The sequence below is a fragment of the Pezoporus wallicus genome, unplaced genomic scaffold (assembly GCF_028554395.1).
Source record: "Pezoporus wallicus isolate ANWC-B61680 ecotype Strahan unplaced genomic scaffold, APGP_CSIRO_Pwel_v1 contig_6354, whole genome shotgun sequence".
Taxonomy (NCBI): Eukaryota; Metazoa; Chordata; class Aves; order Psittaciformes; family Psittacidae; genus Pezoporus; species Pezoporus wallicus.
This window is the reverse complement of record NW_026638688.1, coordinates 2,343,916-2,361,484: the sequence shown is the minus strand read 5'-3', so window position 1 is coordinate 2,361,484 and position 17,569 is coordinate 2,343,916. Positions and strand designations below refer to the sequence as shown.

At 43.8% G+C, this 17,569-nt stretch overlaps 2 protein-coding genes across 4 annotated transcripts; one reads left to right on the top strand and one right to left on the bottom strand.

Annotated features, from left to right (window-relative positions):
• Positions 1-613: 613 nt before the first annotated feature.
• Positions 614-9,385, bottom strand: SOX30 (SRY-box transcription factor 30). The gene is made up of 5 exons (XM_057412005.1): positions 9,192-9,385; positions 6,779-7,018; positions 4,973-5,152; positions 2,644-3,124; positions 614-1,050 (listed from the first exon to the last, which is right to left on the bottom strand). The coding sequence occupies exons 1-5, from the start codon at positions 9,202-9,204 to the stop codon at positions 678-680; spliced, it is 1,287 nt and encodes a 428-aa protein (XP_057267988.1). The 5' UTR covers positions 9,205-9,385; the 3' UTR covers positions 614-677.
• A 321-nt stretch (positions 9,386-9,706) lies between these two features.
• THG1L (tRNA-histidine guanylyltransferase 1 like) lies at positions 9,707-14,248 on the top strand. Of its 3 annotated transcripts, XM_057411995.1 has the most exons (6): positions 9,707-9,903; positions 10,808-10,984; positions 11,426-11,595; positions 12,294-12,382; positions 13,002-13,109; positions 14,080-14,248. In XM_057411995.1, the coding sequence occupies exons 1-6, from the start codon at positions 9,707-9,709 to the stop codon at positions 14,239-14,241; spliced, it is 903 nt and encodes a 300-aa protein (XP_057267978.1). In that variant the 3' UTR covers positions 14,242-14,248. The 3 variants fall into 3 exon arrangements, with proteins under 3 accessions (XP_057267978.1, XP_057267979.1, XP_057267980.1); XM_057411996.1 differs by lacking the exon at positions 9,707-9,903 and having other exon boundaries at positions 10,853-10,984; positions 11,430-11,595; XM_057411997.1 differs by lacking the exon at positions 9,707-9,903 and having other exon boundaries at positions 10,918-10,984; positions 11,521-11,595.
• Positions 14,249-17,569: the final 3,321 nt, after the last annotated feature.

The following is a 17,569-nucleotide window of genomic DNA, read 5'->3' as shown; positions in this document are numbered from 1 at the left end:
GAAGGAGAAAGTTAGATCTAGAGAATAATCCCAGAAGCAGCTGTTTTATACCCTGAAACATACTTTGTGTAGGAATTGGTCCATTTGCCCACATGCATTCCTGCAGGCCAGATCAGCTTTCACTGAGAAGATAATTTAGGCAGAACACACATTTTCTACTATTTATAAGACTTCCCTTTTAATGGTTCATCTGCATTGCAGATACAGTGGGACCAGGGGGCTGTTCACAGCACAGTTGCAATATGTAGGGTAGACAGGATTCACTCACGCCTTCTTTACCTACAAAATGCAGCAGTTCTCAAATGAGAGGTTTTGATCTTGGACTTGGAAAACAGAGTTATGAACCCACAGAAGCAGAAAAGCATAAAAAGGTTGATATGAGACTGAAAACTTAAAATGCAAAGAACCCAGATGATATCTACTTTACATTGGCTTAGGGCTATGTTTGGAAGCATGTGGAAATTTCATCTGTACCTCTATCAACAATGCAATCCCAATGGACATAGGGGGCCTAAGCCTCAAATCGTAAACAGATCATCAGATTCTTCAAAATGATCTGTACAGCTTGCTCAAGTGAGATGGGTTTTCCATTGAACACACTGACTGAAAAGACAATGTTGAGGAAAACATTTATTTCCCATTCTAAAATATAACTCTGGATTATAATGTTTTAAAAATTACAATTCTTGCAACAACTTTAATTCCTCTTCCTCATCGCTATCAGTTATACTGACTATGCGGATGCTGGAGGAACTAGATGGAGTGGCTGAGAAAAGCTCCTCCAGTCCTCCAACACCCAGCTGTGGTAGGGGCCTTACAACCTGCCCCTCATTCCAGTTGCTCTGAGAGGATACTGCTTCAAGGCGCACACAGATGTGTTGGTTCTCACGTGTGCTTTCTTCTGGGTGTTCCTTGGAAGGATAGGCTCCCTCCAGAGCTGGAAACATCAATTCCTGCCTTTGGTACTTGTCTTCAGAAAAGCCAAAGCATTCAGGCACTGAGTTGGGGAAATTCGCACGGCCAAATGGGGGACGGCTGAATGAGCATGTGCTGCAATTAGAGAGATTGAAAGTTGGCTTCAGAAAGGCAGATTGCTGTTCAGCTGCGAAAAACAGAATGACATTAATGTTCTCTGCTAGCCAGCTTCCCCTGTTGAAATATTCAGAACGCATACTTCAAAACCTTGCCTAATTTAAACACTAGGGCCCATAACAAGAGTTGTGCACAAATTCCATATCTGTGCATGTGCACGCCTTCATGCTAGATACATGCATGATGTTGCTTTGAAAACAAACTCAAATCCCAATGTATTTATGAATGAAATAACACCACAGATAAACTAGCATCTGGTCAGCCTGCAGTATGTTAACCAGTATTCCCAAAACAGCAAAAAAAAGGCACCAAAAGTCAGTTCGTGTTATTTCTCTATGCCAAAATCTGTGACAGCCATTGGGTAAAACACTGTTACTTATTTTTTGAAGCAAACTCTTGCATCTGCTACACTCTTATTAAACAGGAGGACTGACAGAGGATCCTTGTGGTTGTCAATGTTACTGTTTGGAGAATATACAGTTATAAACAGCGTAGATGTTCTAAAGACGTTGGTACAATGTCTGTTGAGGCTTAGGGGAAATGATACATCTTTCCAGTCTAATCTTTAAATTTTTAGTGCATAAATCTGCATACATGCATTTGCACTGTCAGGGCTACTCATAAATTATGAGTCATTTATGCGAGAAATGTGTTTATAGGAATGTGAAATTATGAATCATTGTATTAGAAAGATCCTGGTATAAGCAAAGCTGGCAGCCTTCTGAAGCCTGCTAATGTGTGAACTCAGAGCAGTCTTTTATGGTACAAGAACACTCCTCTCCTTCAGAGGCTTCACAAAACTGTAATTCCAGAGACCAAGGGCTAAGCAAAGTTCATCGTGAGCAATTTTGGGAATATGTGTCCTGTATTTCTTTAAAGGACATCTTGTATTTCCAATGTCTTTAAGGTTTGATAGGTCATCAGCCTTAATTTCTGACTGGGTAACTTACTGCTCTAGGAAAATACTGGTTGCTGCTATTAGTATGAACGAGCAGTGTATAAACAGGCATAACTTCAGTCTAATTGTCATAATAATTTGTTATGTTTGATATTGCATAGTTCTGAAATAAAAATGATGCCTTACAAAGAATAAGCACCAGTAGGCCATCAGTCGACTTGTGTTGGAGCAGCACACCTGCTGCTGGGAGGGCATTGGTGCCTTCTGATCATGCTTAGCTTAGGAAATACCCACAGAATATTACATGTGTTAGCTTGTAAATTCTCAGATTAGGTGATTTCTGACTAACTGCCCAGAGACTTCAAAATAAAAAAAAAACAAACAGGTATTACTACTTATATAAGAATTCTGGAGATATTTCCCACCAGGCTGGGATTCAGAAATATTGGTAGTTATGCCAGCCCCAATGATAGTACCAGGAGACATCTCACACACGTACTGTAATTCTATCTGATCAGTTTCTAAATATAGATACACTACCTAATGCTTTTCAGTGGAAATCAACTGCACTTAGATGCATAAAGTGGAAAGCAGTCAAAAGACTGCCTTTTAGCATTTGTTCTTACTGGTATTGTAGTGAAAGGTTTCATTACCTTGATGGGAAATAGTGAGGTCCAGGTACAATGTAAGAGTGGGAAAATGGAAACCGAAGAGGTACTCCAAACAGACCAGCTGGCTGAGCAATGTCATAGACATGTGAGTGGAGAAAAGGGGTAGCCTGGGGAAGAGGTAAACCTCTAGGGAAAATAGAAACTCCTGGGTACTCCCTGGGGGGCTCACTATTAGAGACAGAAAATCTGCCATTAGTGTTGGCTATGTTACTTGGGTTTCCACTGAAGCTCTCAATAAAAACTGGTGCAGATGTCTTCAGAGAGCAATTGAGCCCAGATGACGCATCAGGAGCTTCTGTCTTAGCAGGTTGAGCAAAGCACTGTGGTGAAATTACAGGGGGCAGGGGCAGGGCTGGAGCTGGAACAGCCACTGATGCAGTGTTTGCACTAGTAGTCTGGAAAAGAGTAATTGGACCAGCAGGTTGAATGGAAGAAGCTGGCAGACGTATGGCCGGAGGCTCACCTTTAGGAAACAGAACAGTTATTTATCAGACATGAACAGAGGAAGTAATTTCACAAACGGCAGTATAGCAAACCACAGGCAGATCCAGATCCATTTTCCCCAAAACACGTCCTAGCATTACTTTGTTGCAACTCACTGTCATACGCTACTTGGAACTCAGACAAGCCAACCTTTCACAGAAACCCAAGGGTGAAAGAAGGAATTGGTTAGTGAGTGTTGAGGATATGAGGCTGGTGAGGTCTGTGTCATGTCCTGATATGGTCACAGAATGGGACTGGAGTGTGTTTTTAGTGTCTGAAGCACAGAAACCTCCCAGATCTACTTGCTTCCTTTGAGTGAGCCAAATTCCTAACAAATATTTGTGGTGCCAAAGCAGCAATGAGAAGCAAAAGCAACAGTTAAAACACCCTACTCTCCAATATGCTTGCTTTCTTGTTTCACCAGCAAAGTACCCACTAGCCAATTTCACTTTTAAATGTTTTGCAGTACACTTGAATGTACACTTTCAAATCACACCTCCTGTCAACAGAGCTGCCTTTATACAAAAGATTGCAAAACACATTGTATACTTATTTTCAAAGCCCACTACCTAGTTTAAGAGTCTAAATTCCAAGTCAACAGGACTTAGATGCATCTAGATCTTTACAGCTTGTATTTAAGAATAATTTCAATCACAATAGGATAGTAGCATCGGAGGACAGCATAACGTTGTAAAATATACCAGGGTAAGAAAATTAGTACTTTATTCAGTCAAATTTACAGAAGAGTTTGAGAACGGATCACATCATTAACTCAGAACTTCACCTAAACAAATCTGAGTGTTCTCTTTTACATCTCTGAATATTACCACACAGTGTAAACAGGCATTTCATTTTCTTGTCTCATCGTAAAGGGAGCAGCCCTTGTCAGTACGCTTAAAAATGCCATTAAGCTATTGGTTGCTGAAATCCACTATTCATACACTGAGACAGACTTCTTACACTACAAAATGAGCAGGTCAGCTATTACACAGGACTGTTGGCTCTCATACTATATCCTATTTCACTGCCCATATTGATGTCTTATCAAAATCCTTCCAGGCTAGGTACAACTTTTCAATATATTCCTTCTCTAATTCTATTTTTGTTTGTATAAAGCTGAGCTCAAACTGTGAGCATGTGCAAGTCCATAACACCTACATGCAGAACTGGTGTGCCTAGATAGCTAAGTAACTTGCTCATGGAAAACGTGTCAATGAAAACTTTCAGATTTAGTGACTGCTTTATCATTTCAGCACACACCTTACTAACACCCTACTAGCATCCTTTTGGATGTCCTTGTTGACAGTTCTGTCTGCTCTCTCTTGTAAGCAGCCTAAGTTGCGGAGCATTTGCTCTAGAGCAATGTTGCCCTCACTATGAAGAAACATTAAAACCAGGGTGGAGGTGCCATGGACTGAGCTAATGGGCTGTTTTAGAAGTGGTAGGACAGGGTTGAGCACTAGTGCAGTTAGAGCTGGTGAGGTAAGACATGTGGTAGAGACAGGACAAGAAAAGGAAACAGCTGTAGCTCGACAGAAAGCAAGTGTTGAGTAACAGATATCCAAAAAGACTGAGAGGGAGGGAACCAGAGCTACAAATACAATAGCAGTGATCTGTGGGCAATGAAAAAGCCAGAAGGATTTAAAAGGCTGAGGAAACAGTAGGTAGAGATGGGGAGATGGAGATGCAGTGCAGAGGACTGATAGAACTAGTGGTGTCAAGAAAGACCAAGAAATTGTTTTAAGTACATCTACACTACTACATACATAACTTTTATTACAATAGGTAAATTCTGAATTTTTAAAATCATTCACTACTGAAAACTCACAGACTGGATATCCAATGCTGTTCTTAACATTGGGGATGACAACAGAGTAAGCAGGTGACTGGATGGGACAAATGCCAGCTGGATTTGTAGTGATGACACTCTGAGAAACACCAGGAAATACAGCAGAGACAGGCAGTGGAAAACGCTTCCTTTTGCTTGGTCGTGGTTGATAAACCCAATCTGTCAGAGATGAAAAAAGACACAGATGTCCCATTTTTTTGATGGTCTCATTCTTTACATGAAGTTATGGGATGTGCAATTCTAAAATATATAAAAAAAGGAAGAGTCCCAAAGTGTCTTCTACAGTCAGTGGCAATACCCCATTTGTTTCAGTGACCCAGCAAATGGGCATTTTATCAGAGGTGGAAATAAAATTGACATATTTGGGCATTGGCTTTATATTACTAAATAGTAACTGTGAGACAAAGAAAAGCAGAACAATGGAGAGTGACATGGCCTTGCTGAGGGAAGCATGTTAAAGAGAACATGACACTGTATTACGGGCTTTTGGTGTGAAAATAAACTATGACTGTATTCTGAGACATTGGGAAAGGTTCTTCACTATGAGGGTGATGAGGCACTGGAACAGGTTTCCCAGAGAAGTTGTGGATTCCCCATTCCTGGAAATGTTCAAGGTGAGGTTGGACAAGGGTTTGAGCAACCTGGTCTAGTGAAAGGTGTCCCTGCCTGTGCCAGGGGGTTGGAACTAGATGATCCTTAAGGTCTTTTCCAACCCACACCATTTTGTGATTGATTCTGTGATTCTATTAAAAATGTAGATCTCTCCTGATTGCTTCATTAACCCATTAAGTCCCACACATACCTGCAGTTTACAAGAGACAATGGAAAATATGATATATTAGGAATCCTGTACAGATTTTGGAGGAGTACATTTGGCTTTACCTTACAAGATTAACCAAACACTAAGTGATGTATATTATGTATATATATGAGATGTATATTATGTATATATATGTATATATGAGAGATGTATATTATGAATTTACACTGAGCAGCTCGGGTTCTTGCATAGTCTAACCCTTAATGCCACTTTAAAGAAGCCCTTTTTTCTTTTGAAGGGTGCAGTGAGAAGGGGATGAGAGAGACTTTTATCTTTTCCTTGTTTATGACAGATTAGTCAGATGTTATCTGCCCAGATTAGCCATAATCATGAACTAGCAGGATTAAGACAACAGAGAGAGAAAGGATCACAACACTTGGTATCTCAACAGCTTTTAAAAAGAGTGTTCAAAGTACTTTTGCTGTTTTACTGAACTGCAGCATTACGGAGAAAGGGATTTGTGAAGGGTACAAATTTTTAACCTTTTTGATGAAAGGTTGAGAAACAACATCTTCCACACCATTATTTGGGAATCCCAAGTCTACACATGGAAGAATCCCACAGAATATACAATGCTGTTTGTGTTTCCTGTGGCATTTCCTTTTCCTGCTTTTAAGGAATGGATGCATGTGTCACCACAGGCCACCTGGGCAGCTCTTTCTGGAGGACATGAAATGATGCAGCAGGCCATGCTCACAATAAACTCACTATCTGGCTATTAGACTACTAAAACATTCAGGAAAGCTGCTGTAGCTGTGGTTAGAGGCTATGAAGGGTGAAACATCATTTTGGATGTTGTAAAGAATTAATGTGCTTTCATGCACTAGAAAGCTGACATGAGGACTGCATTTTTGAAACTTTTGTCATCATTTTCTATTACTTGCTCTAATGAAAGAGATACACTTCTCAAAAAATCTTGCACTTCTGAAGCATTCAGGTAAATAAAAGACTTGTTACTTGTTTACCAGGAAATTCCTCTCTGTGCCTTTGTTTTATTTTATGAGCTTCATCATAATAGGGCTGCTTCTGCTCTTCAGTCAGTTTGCTCCACTCCAATCCAAGCTGAACACTGATATCTGCATTGTTGGCAGCTGGGTTAGCTTTTGCTAGGACGGGCCGATGAATCCTTGCCCATACCATAAATGCATTCATTGGACGCTTCACGTGGCCATTTTTGTCCTTGCTAAATGGAGTGTCTGGCATACCTGTGCAACAGAATAAGGAAAGAGGATCATCTGCCATGCAATATATGCATACAGGTTACATTCAATAGTGCATAAAGAGGATATTTGGCACCAACCAAAAGAATCACTGGAGCTTTGGAATACATGAAGCTCAATGCACATTTGGAGAGCAGTTCCTAGAAAAATAACTAAGGGTAAGGGAGTGCTCTTCACTGACCTCCACTGAACCACTGCCCAAGGAATCACTTACCTGGCTTTTGTTAAATAGTATTAAATAAAAAGACAGAAAAAGCCCAAAAGCAGCATACAGGACTGCAAACACCCTGCTTTGGGTTTCATTTGGCTAGATTGTTTTGTTATGAATTTGTAAATGAAACATTGTATAGTGCAGATCATGTCACTGCAAAATTTGCCATCTCCACTAGACCTACGTACCCAAAACCCTAGGGAAGCAGGGACCGGATCTAATGGTGATACAGCAGCTTAGTCCCACACCTGTGGAGTCCCTGGCTTCTCAGCTGAGATTGTTCCCAGTTTGGGTTTTGGCTGTTGATTTCCGTCTCTCTTTTCTCTGATTTGGACTCATTTTGCTGGAGGAACCTGCATTACCCAATGACTGTTACATGACACCCAGCTTGGCTCTTTGTAAACACAGACTGCATTTAGATTGGTTTGGTGTCATGATGAGCCCCCATATGCCTCACAACTGATCCCTGAGCAAGTGATGTCCTCTCTGAAAATGGTTTTAAAATGAGCTCTTCTACATTATCAATAAAGGGGAAAAGTCTTCTATTCTTTCAGACCTCACTTTTAAGTCATTAATTTTGAAAACCTAGTTTTGAAAACCTAGTTATCTTAAAAAAAAAAAATAAATCTAATGCAGGTATTTCAAATGTTCCTCATTCATCATGTGCAAGTTTTCTGAGTGAGGTGTATGAATGCTTCACAGCTTTCAAAATCAAGCAGACTCCTGACCTTAAAACCTGCAATCACATCTCAGTGCAATTTTGAACACTGTTGTAATGGGTTTAATGTAATCAGGGAGTAAGTGGACAAAACTGCAGTGAGTTTAACAAACATGCTCCCACATGTTTATTACATCTCACACTGAAGAAGAGAGCTGTACAAACTCCACTCTATCCAAAGGGACGCTTCTCTCCAGTTATGTTCTCCTATCTGATTACCTGTGTGCCACTTATAGAACCCTTGCAAGCTCTCTTAATATAATACCTGCATCGGCGGGGAGTACTGTGAAGGGAATGTTTTTGGTTTCGATCTTTACAGAAGGCTCCAGTAAAGACTGCGTTTTAAGTGGCACTTTTTTCACCGGCACTTTAGGCATGTGGAGCAGGCCTGATGGCAGAGGGCCTTGGATCTGGATGCGGGTCCCAGGAGGCAAAGGGTGAACCACAACCGGGATCTTCATATCTTCAGAGAGGAACCCAAAACCTTTACGTAGCTGCACCTTGCCGTCATCAATGCTGGTACAAACAGGCCCACACAGGGCTCCAGCAGGAGCAGGAAGAGGCCCACACAGGGATCCAGTGGAAGTAGGAAGAGGCCCACACAGGGATCCAGTGGGAACAGGAACTGGCCCGCACAGGGATCCAGTGGAAGCAGGAAGAGGCCCACACAGGGATCCAGTGGGAATAGGAACAGAAACACACAGGGATCCAGTGGAAGCAGGAAGAGGGCCACAAAGGGATCCAGTGGGAACAGGAACTGGCCCGCACAGGGATCCAGTGGAAGCAGGAAGAGGGCCACAAAGGGATCCAGTGGGAACAGGAAGAGGCCCACATAGGGATCCAGTGGGAACAGGAACTGGCCCACACAGGGATCCAGCGGAAGCAGAAACTGGCCCACATAGGGGTCCAGTGGGAACAGGAATTGGCCCACACAGGGATCGAGTGGGAACAGGAACTGGCCCACACAGGGATCCAGGAGCAGGAACTGGCCCACACAGGGATCCAGCCAGAGCAGGAACTGGCCCACACAGGGATCCAGTAGGAGCAGAAACTGGCCCATACAGGGATCCAGCCAGAGCATTGGCGGGCCCACAGAAAGATCCAGCCAGAGCATCATCCTTTCCCACCTTCACCCCAAAGGCCTCAAAGGCCACACCAGGCATCTCCACTTTGACAGCACCGTCTCTCCAGGGCTCCTTCCCATTCCCCCACTTCTCCAGCACCTTCACCTCGTTCTGGCATTCACCGCCAAACACTTCATGGTCCCTTTCTCTCTTGATGGCACCGCAAGCCTCTTCACCCACTTCCTGAACCTGGGAGCACCCGAACCCTGCCCCTGACTCTCTGCCATCCCCGCAGTAGCCCTGGCCATTGCCCGGCTCCACACCGGGCTCCTCCACTTTGATGTGCAGCACCCCGAGGGCACCCTTGCTGTCCTCCGGTGGCGGGAGGTGGCGGGATGCCGCCGGGGGCCGCCGGGGGCCGCTGCGGGGGACCGGACGCTGCCGCCGGCCCCTCTCCATCCCAAGGCCGCCCCTTAGGGCGCCCGCGGCCGTTGATGCCAAAGCTCGCCGCGCCCTCCCGCCAACGCCCACCAACGGCGCGCCTCGAGGACCGTTGGCGGAGGCTCCGCCGCCGGTCACGCCCCGGGACGAGGCTGTAACCATAGAGAGGTCCGCCGAGACGCACAGAGGGGCTCCCCCGAGGGAGGGGTGTTCACCCCGCTTCCGTTTCCGCTCTGGTCATGCTGGGCTGCGGGCGGGCCGCTGGAGCTAAGGCGGCCGGGAGCGGGTGGTGGGCGTGCAGGTTGCGCGGCCGCTGCCGCCGCCTCCTGTCCATGGCGAAAAGCAAGTTCGAGTACGTGCGGGACTTCGAGGCGGACGATACCTGTCTGCCCAACTGCTGGATAGTGGTGCGGCTGGACGGCCGCAACTTCCACAGGTGAGGGCGGGCGGGCAGCTCATGGCCGGGGCGCTTCTGGCAGTGTGGTCGCTCTGGCGGCGCCTCAGCGAGTGGAGGGGGGGGACGGGTCCGGGGTACGGAGGCGCGAAGCCCTGGAGGCGCTGGGATGCTGGCTGTGAGTGCTGGGCCGAGAGAAGGGCCCCTGGCTGCCGCCATGCGGGAGTCTTGGCAACCCCCTGCCTGGCCTGGGCGGGTTCCGCAGGGTTAACAACTCCTCCTTTCCCCTCACCCCCAGAGTGAGGCCTTAGCTCTGCCTCTCCGATTGCTACCGGTGCTTTGCCTCCGAGGGCCATGGTTTGATTCATAACGGTGCCTTCGGCAGCGTGGTAGGGAAACGGTTATACCAGTGTCTGAGGGGAGCAGCAGTTGCTGGGGGAAGGCCAGCAACTGGTGTACAGCGGTTTTTATTTGTGTTTGGTGTCGGTGTCTGTGCGGCGTTCACCTTTTCTGGAGATCAATAGAACGCAGTTCTCAAGTGCTAGATGATGTATCCGTTGCTGGGGATTTGGTCTCTGGGTTTGTCAAAGAGTTCTGGTAAAGCTGTCAAGTTTTAAGAAGTAAATGATAATGTTGCCTGTATTGGATAGAGTGTAAAAGGCAGCATGGGAGAAAGTGAGTTTATATTTGTCATCCTTTCCAAGTGAAATACAGAACCCAGTCGTGAAAGACAAATAAGGCTGAGATACTGACAGGAAAGAGAATGGGTTATCCAGAGTGTATAAAAAGTTTTTTTGTTATTGCTTTTCATACCTGGAGCGAATTCTCTGTATTGACAGGATACTGGAAATCCATATTGATAGAAGGCAAATGTGAGGAAACTAAAAGGGATGTCATTTTTAGTGGCTTCTTAAGGGGTTCTTATTCAACCATTTTTGCTTTGAAGGTTTTCTGAGCAGCATGAGTTCAAAAAGCCAAATGATGACCGTGCTCTTCATCTGATGACCAAGTGTGCCCAGACAGTGATGGAAGAACTGGAGGATATTGCTATTGCTTATGGACAGAGTGATGAATACAGTTTTGTCTTCAAAAAGAAGAGTAAATGGTTTAAAAGAAGAGCAAGGTAACAGCTGCTTTGATGCTACATCTCTAAACCTCTAATTCTTTAGGTTTGTCTTTATCTACATACAAAAGTTAAGAGTTGGGCTGTGTTTGGGTGTATACAGTGTATCTAATTCAGGTTTTTCATGTGAAGGGTTTGCTAGTCATCCTTCAGGAAAATATGTTCAGTGATACAGAGATTTAGAAACAAAATTGATGATAGAAACGTTGGAAACAAGCATTGACAGAATAAACATTCTTTTAAGAAAATGTTACTTTTTCCAAACTTCCTTGATTCTCAGTACTTCCTGTTCTTCAGAAGACTGTCCTTGCTCATCTGTTGGGCTGTTAATTAAGAAATGTTGCTGTCCACCAGAACAATAGCTACTACACCTCAGATAATCACAGATACGAGTCACATTGATGTGTTTCTTTCTATTTCCTTTTGCTTTGTGTTTGCAAGCAAGTTCATGACTCATGTGGTCTCCCAGTTTGCCTCAAGTTACGTTTTCTATTGGAAGGATTACTTCAAGGACCAGCCACTTCTGTACCCACCAGGATTCGATGCCCGAATTGTGTTGTATCCCAGCAACCAGAATTTAAAGGACTACCTCAGCTGGAGACAAGCAGATTGTAAGTGTTTCTAGAAAACGGGTTTGTGCAGTTGAGTTGTCTTCATCTCTGAATACAAATGCCTTTATTGTCAGTGTATATAGGTATCAGCAGGTAGGGTGATAGCTTTAAATCAACAATATTAGCATCATTTTGTGCTTTGTATGGATACAGAAATACTGGCTGGAATTTTGAGCCTTCAGTTTACAACCATATTTGTTGCATCCTGGGAGTGAGTTCAGCGCAAGAAATATTTCAAATATTAATAGAATTAACTTACTGTTTTTTATGATCCAAGTTTGTTTAGCCAGGGGAATCTTGAAGAGATGTGGATGTTCAATCAGTGCTGTATATTCCACACCAGAACACACCTTTGGATTTACTTCCTAGGCGTTTGTTGGTAGCTAATCCCTATTGCTCAAATGAAGACAACTTAGATTACACAGAAACACTCTTCGCTCTCTGCTCTCACAGAAACAGTCTTCACTCTCTGCTCTCCAATTTCAGAATTACAAAGAAATGTGTCTTCTAGTAATTCTTATGATATGCAGTACCTTAAGAGTTAATCAGAAAGATCATATCATCTCTAGCAACTGGTATTATTAATTCTGTTTTTTTTTTTGGCTGTTTCTTGAGTACAGCTCTGAAACTAAAGCTCTTTTTTCCGAGTAGTCACTGAGGTTTGATAAATACTCTTTCTCTTTTCTCTTTTTCTGTAGGCCATATTAATAACCTTTATAATACAGTGTTTTGGATGCTTGTACAGCGAAGTGGTTTGACACCAGTGCAAGCACAGGATAGACTGCAGGTAAGAGTCTCTTTAGATCATGTTTTTTTCCAGCTCCAGAGAAAATGCTAAGATTTGTAAAGCTGCAATTGCCTACCCAGCAGCCATGGCTGGATTGTCTGTTCTTATAATAATAATTTTGTGGATGTAGATTCAACTTCTTCAATTGTACAGATGCTAACTTGATTGGAAAACACTGTCTTTTTGGACAAATATTGGTAGGATTTTAATCCTTCATTAGCAAGTTCAGAAAGCATAGAAATGTCATATAAACATCCAGTATATGTATGCATGAAGTATTATGGCAGGATTCAGCTAGTACTGATTCCCAGTCCCTTCTGTAGGATTTTGCCTGAACGTGCAGACTTGAGCAGATCATTTTCTCTTGGAGTCTGTTGACTTTTATCTGTTTGTCTGAAAGATGTAACCAAACAGACAACAAAACCTTCTCTGTATTAATATCCTCATTTGGCAGTTGGAAGTAATTCCTCTGTTGGAAGAGGTAGTTAAACCCTGTGACTTCAAGGTGAAAACCCGCCTAAATGTCAGTCTTTCATCCGATGTTCACCCTTTTTCTACCCTGGAGATTGAGTTTGTTTGTTTTTCTTTAAAAGTATTTTCTCTTTTCATTTCCCCTCAGGGGACTTTGGCTGGAGATAAGAATGAAATACTCTTTTCTGAATTCAACATCAACTACAACAATGAACCTCTGATGTACAGAAAAGGAACTGTCTTAGTATGGCAAAAGGTAAAAAGCTGTCTTCCCACTTGCTTCAAGCTTATGGTTTTAGTAGGGACACTATGGCAGATAAGCTGCACTGTAAGATCACCAGCTATATCCCAAATATATGTCTATGTATTTAACATATGTCTGTGTATTAACTAACCATATTTACCTTATAATGATGTGTGAGATGTGTAATTATTTTGGAGATATTTTTGAGAGATGTGTATCTATGAGCATAGCATAGAAACTGGTCTTTGAAATGTGACTTAGGTACAAATAATGACTGTTGAGCTAATAGATGTATCAATGGCTGAGGGCTGTTGGACTAGATGATCTCCAGAGGTCCCTTACAACATGAATGATTCTGTGAATTACACAAGACTGATGTTTTTGCTAGACAAATCTACTTTGTTTAAGGAACTGTACCCGTGGTTTCTTGGTGTTACCAGTTGTGAAAATGCAGGAAGTATTCTGCTTCCTGAAAAACTACATTTTAATGACCGTTGTCATTTTGATATGATAATAGTTGGGGCTTGTGTCAGGCCCTTCTTCACAGGACTAAATCCCAGGTATTTCCACTGCAAAGGAATTCTGACCTTTTGGCCTACTGTTTCTTTGTTTGGCCTATTATTACTTCGTTTGACCTAATTGGATAGAGGCTTCCACCTGGGAATACAGTCCGCTTGTTCCTTATGCATATTTTTTTCTTGGTAATGACATTTGCATGATTTCCCATTTGCTTTATATAATTCCAAATTAAATACTGTGTTTTATTCAGGAACATTTGGAATCAGGTGACTTTGAAGGTCATTTCTTCAAGCCATGTGATGATGACATGCAGTTTCAGCTGCTCACGGTTGAACTGAGAATAGGCTTTCTTTCAAAAGATGCTATGTAGTGTGCATCCTTTTTCTGTAGCTTTGGTTCTTGTCCATTTGTGAATTTCCTCTGGAGTTTTTCCTGTCTGCTAATGTGTCAACTGTATTTTCAGGTTAATGAAGTCATGACTAAGAAAATGAAACTGCCCAAGGAAGCAGAAGAAAAGGAAGTTGAAGTGACTCGGACTAGGACTAAAGTTGTTCCTCTGCACTGTGACATTATCGGGGACCAGTTCTGGGAGGAATACCCTGAGATTCTGGATGAGGATAGTTAGTATCTCTGAGTATGCTGTCTGACGTACAAGGATATGCCCGGATGGAGAGCTAAAATCCTAGTAGATTTTGAATGTTAAGGAATCATAATTGAAGACTGCTCCTTTCTTGAACATGCGTATTTGTAGAAAAAGTGTACAGAAATGCCCTGCATTTCTATAGCATTTAAATGAAGTGTTTTACTGAACTGCCAAACTATAAAAAGGTTTGTGTATTTGAACAGCTCAAAGCAGAGGAGAAAATAATGCAGTTTTTTTTGTTTGTTTGTTTGTTTGTTTCAACTGCGATGGGCCAGAATAGGATCACAGAACAGTTTGGGTTGGAAGGGGCCTTAAAGATCATTGGCCTGGGTTCAGCTGTAGCAGTCATTTTTCTCTTTAGTAGTTGGTGCAGTGCTGTGTTTTTGGCTTTAGCCTGAGGACAGTGCTGTTAGCACCAGCTGAAGACTTTGGTGAGTCAAGTAACATTTACTCCGATCAAGGACTTTTCAGTCTTTTTCTCTGCCAGTGAGGAGGGGCAGGAGAAGCCAGGAGGAAACAGAGACAGGACACCTGACCCAAACTAGCCAAAGGGTTATGCTGTAGCACAGCATGTCATGCCCAGGATATAAACTGGACAGAGCTACCTGGAATGCCCAGATCGCTGCCAGGTTGGGCTGGGTATCGGTTGACGGATGGTGGGTGATTGTACTCTCACCCCTTGTTATTTCCCTTATCATTATTGTTACTGGTGGCAGCAGTAGTGGTTTTGTGTTATACCTTAGTTACGGGACTGTTCTTATCTCAACCCTACTGGCTGAGCTTAAACCATGCCAGTTCTTCTTGCTGGGTGTGCTGGTGCACGCCTGTAGTTCCATCTACTAATGTAGATTACATTATTATTATTAATGTATTATTATTACTAATGTAATCCATACATAGCCTCATGAATATGTATGCATGCCCAGGGCCTATATAAGGATGTCTCCTGTAGCCATATGGGGACATCCCCCATGTCTCCCGGCACCGCAGTCAAGACAACCTGCTTGTCAACTTGAAAACTCTGTTGGCAAGTTTGTGCCTGGACTTTTCTCCGAGTCCCATCCAACCTGGCCTTGAACACTGCCAGGGATGGGGCAGAATACTTCAACTGGCATTTAGTATTGAATTTCAAGGCTCATGTGTTTAGTCAGATCAGTGCTAAGCTGTTTGCCTGCTCTGATCCTCACACAAAGGGAGTAGCCCAGCAGTTTTTTGTGATTTTCAAAGCTTTTGTCAAATGTACAGGTTTTTTATACTTTTGAAAAATAAAAATAATAATTTCTTCCCTGTTGTGTTTATTACTGGGCCTTTATTTTCCTGAGAATTTTACTAGTAATGGGTGAAAGTTGCAGAGAGGGGAATTAATAGTCAAGGTATGGTAGAGATTTGAAGTCTGTTAGGCCATGGGCAGTACACACTGTGTTCTCCTCTTCTGTGCCCGGCAGCAGAGTTGGTGTGTGTCTCCTGCTGGGCAGCAGAGTGAAAAGTGGTACCACTGGAAATTCTGGTGCCTGCAAAGAGGCCGCTGAACCAGTTTTGTACTGCTGTCTTCTGATTTTCCTGGGGATGACACAAGACAGTGCTCCTGACAGTACGGGTTAGAGGGAAAACAATCAACTAATTAATCAAACAGTTAAATCCATACAACCTCTCTGAGCCAAGATAGTTCTGCCAAGGTAAAGGAGCTTGTCCCAGTGCAGCTGGGATTGGAGAGAAACAACCTATTTCAGTATAGAAATACAACTATAATGATAGAACAGGTATTTATAAGGATATTACTGCTAGAACAGCAATTGGGCACGCTGCTGCTAAGGGAGAGACAGGCAGGAGTTGGGACTGGCCATAAAACTGGAAGCAAAGGCTAAGGTGGGACTGAATTAGTTACCCATGAATTTGTACAGCAGCCTGCTCTCTGTTTCCTTTTTTCTTCCCCCAGGAAGAACTTACACATTTAAGGCGATGTGTATTTGGGTTTGGTTTTGTTTTTTAAAAGCCACCCACAAGGTGCTGATGTAAACTACACCTTTGTAGGTTCTTCCTGAGATTAAACGATGAGCCAATGTGCTGCTGATATCACAGGGCTTCCCTTTCACGGCTGTGTTGTTTAACATGAAGCAGACTCTGTGGGAGAATGGGGATAGAATTTCCTTTGGAGAATGGGCTGTGTAATTCCCAGGAAGAGGATATGAGGGATTATGAGAGGATGATTCCAGATGAATCATTGCACTCACCATTGACCCTTAAGCCCTTCCTGTTTGCATGTTGGTTTGGGGTTTACTTTCCTTTGAGATGCTGTGTGTTGCTATCTGTTGCCTGACTTGGGACGTTACATCTAAAGCAACTGTTCCAGAGGTGGTAACAGCTGGATTTTGAAGTCAAAGTTTTAGATTAAGAAATTTGGCAACCATGATTCATGCATGGAAAGTATTATGTACCTTTTTTGTCTTCTATGACTACCTGATCCATAAATACACTGTGGAATGTATGTACATGATATGTGTGTATATTAGGTCATCCTTACAATAATACATAAATGCATCTGCGTGCATATGGACGCAGACTTTAGAACCAACATACGGATTAGCTGAAGAACCATACCCTTTGATTTGCATTAATATAAATGCTGGAGAAAGAAAATCCCTGTGCTGTTGTCATGCGTCAGGTCGTTTCGGCGACTTTGTAGCTGTAGGGGGAAATAAATCTCCCCAAGGCTCAAGCAGCAGACAGGTGTTAGCACCACATACAGCTCAACCTGCGGCCTGTGCCTGTAGGGATTTCTACGGCTGCAGCAGTCCCGTACGGTGACCCAGTAAGGAGTCCTTCCGTAACAGGAACCACAAACGTACAGGACCCAGGTCTGGAAGATTAATGGGAGGCGATGGAATCCGTCTCAGTAAAACTGCTTTGCAGCATTAACACACGGGGCCTTGCTGTTCCTGTGCTTTACACCCTTTTTACGGGTTAAAATGCAAACTCCCTTGCAACCACCGTTTGCCCAGGTGCTATTTCATGGCCAGGGCGGTGCCGTTCGTTCCCTGCGCGGCGGCGATCTCCTACATCAGCTGTGGGGCTGCAGAGGGAAACCCGGTGCAGAGACCAGCCCCGCCGGCGCCACGGGCCGAGGGCAGCCGTAGAACGCCGCACTTGGCGCGGCTCCTTGCGCGGGCGCGGCCGACTCCGCCCCTCGGCCCGCCCCGGACGCGGGCGGTGCTCCGCGGCCTCTGCCCTCCCTTCCCCGCGCAGCGCGGGACCCGCTAAGGTTGTGCGGCCGCAGGGGGGGCTCTCCGGACGGGACGGCAGTGCCCCCTGG

Bases quoted from the DNA above. Each gene is read 5' to 3' on its own strand.
- SOX30 (XM_057412005.1), bottom strand. The intron at 5,153-6,778 runs GTAAACAAGTAA...CATCTCTGACAG, and splicing joins GCACAGAGAGGAATTTCCTG to ATTGGGTTTATCAACCACGA. The intron at 3,125-4,972 runs GTGAGTTTTCAG...TGTTTCCTAAAG, and splicing joins CAGCATTGGATATCCAGTCT to GTGAGCCTCCGGCCATACGT.
- THG1L (XM_057411995.1), top strand. From the start codon at position 9,707: ATGCTGGGCTGCGGGCGGGCCGCTGGAGCTAAGGCGGCCGGGAGCGGG. The intron at 11,596-12,293 runs GTAAGTGTTTCT...CTTTTTCTGTAG, and splicing joins CAGCTGGAGACAAGCAGATT to GCCATATTAATAACCTTTAT. The intron at 13,110-14,079 runs GTAAAAAGCTGT...CTGTATTTTCAG, and splicing joins CTGTCTTAGTATGGCAAAAG to GTTAATGAAGTCATGACTAA.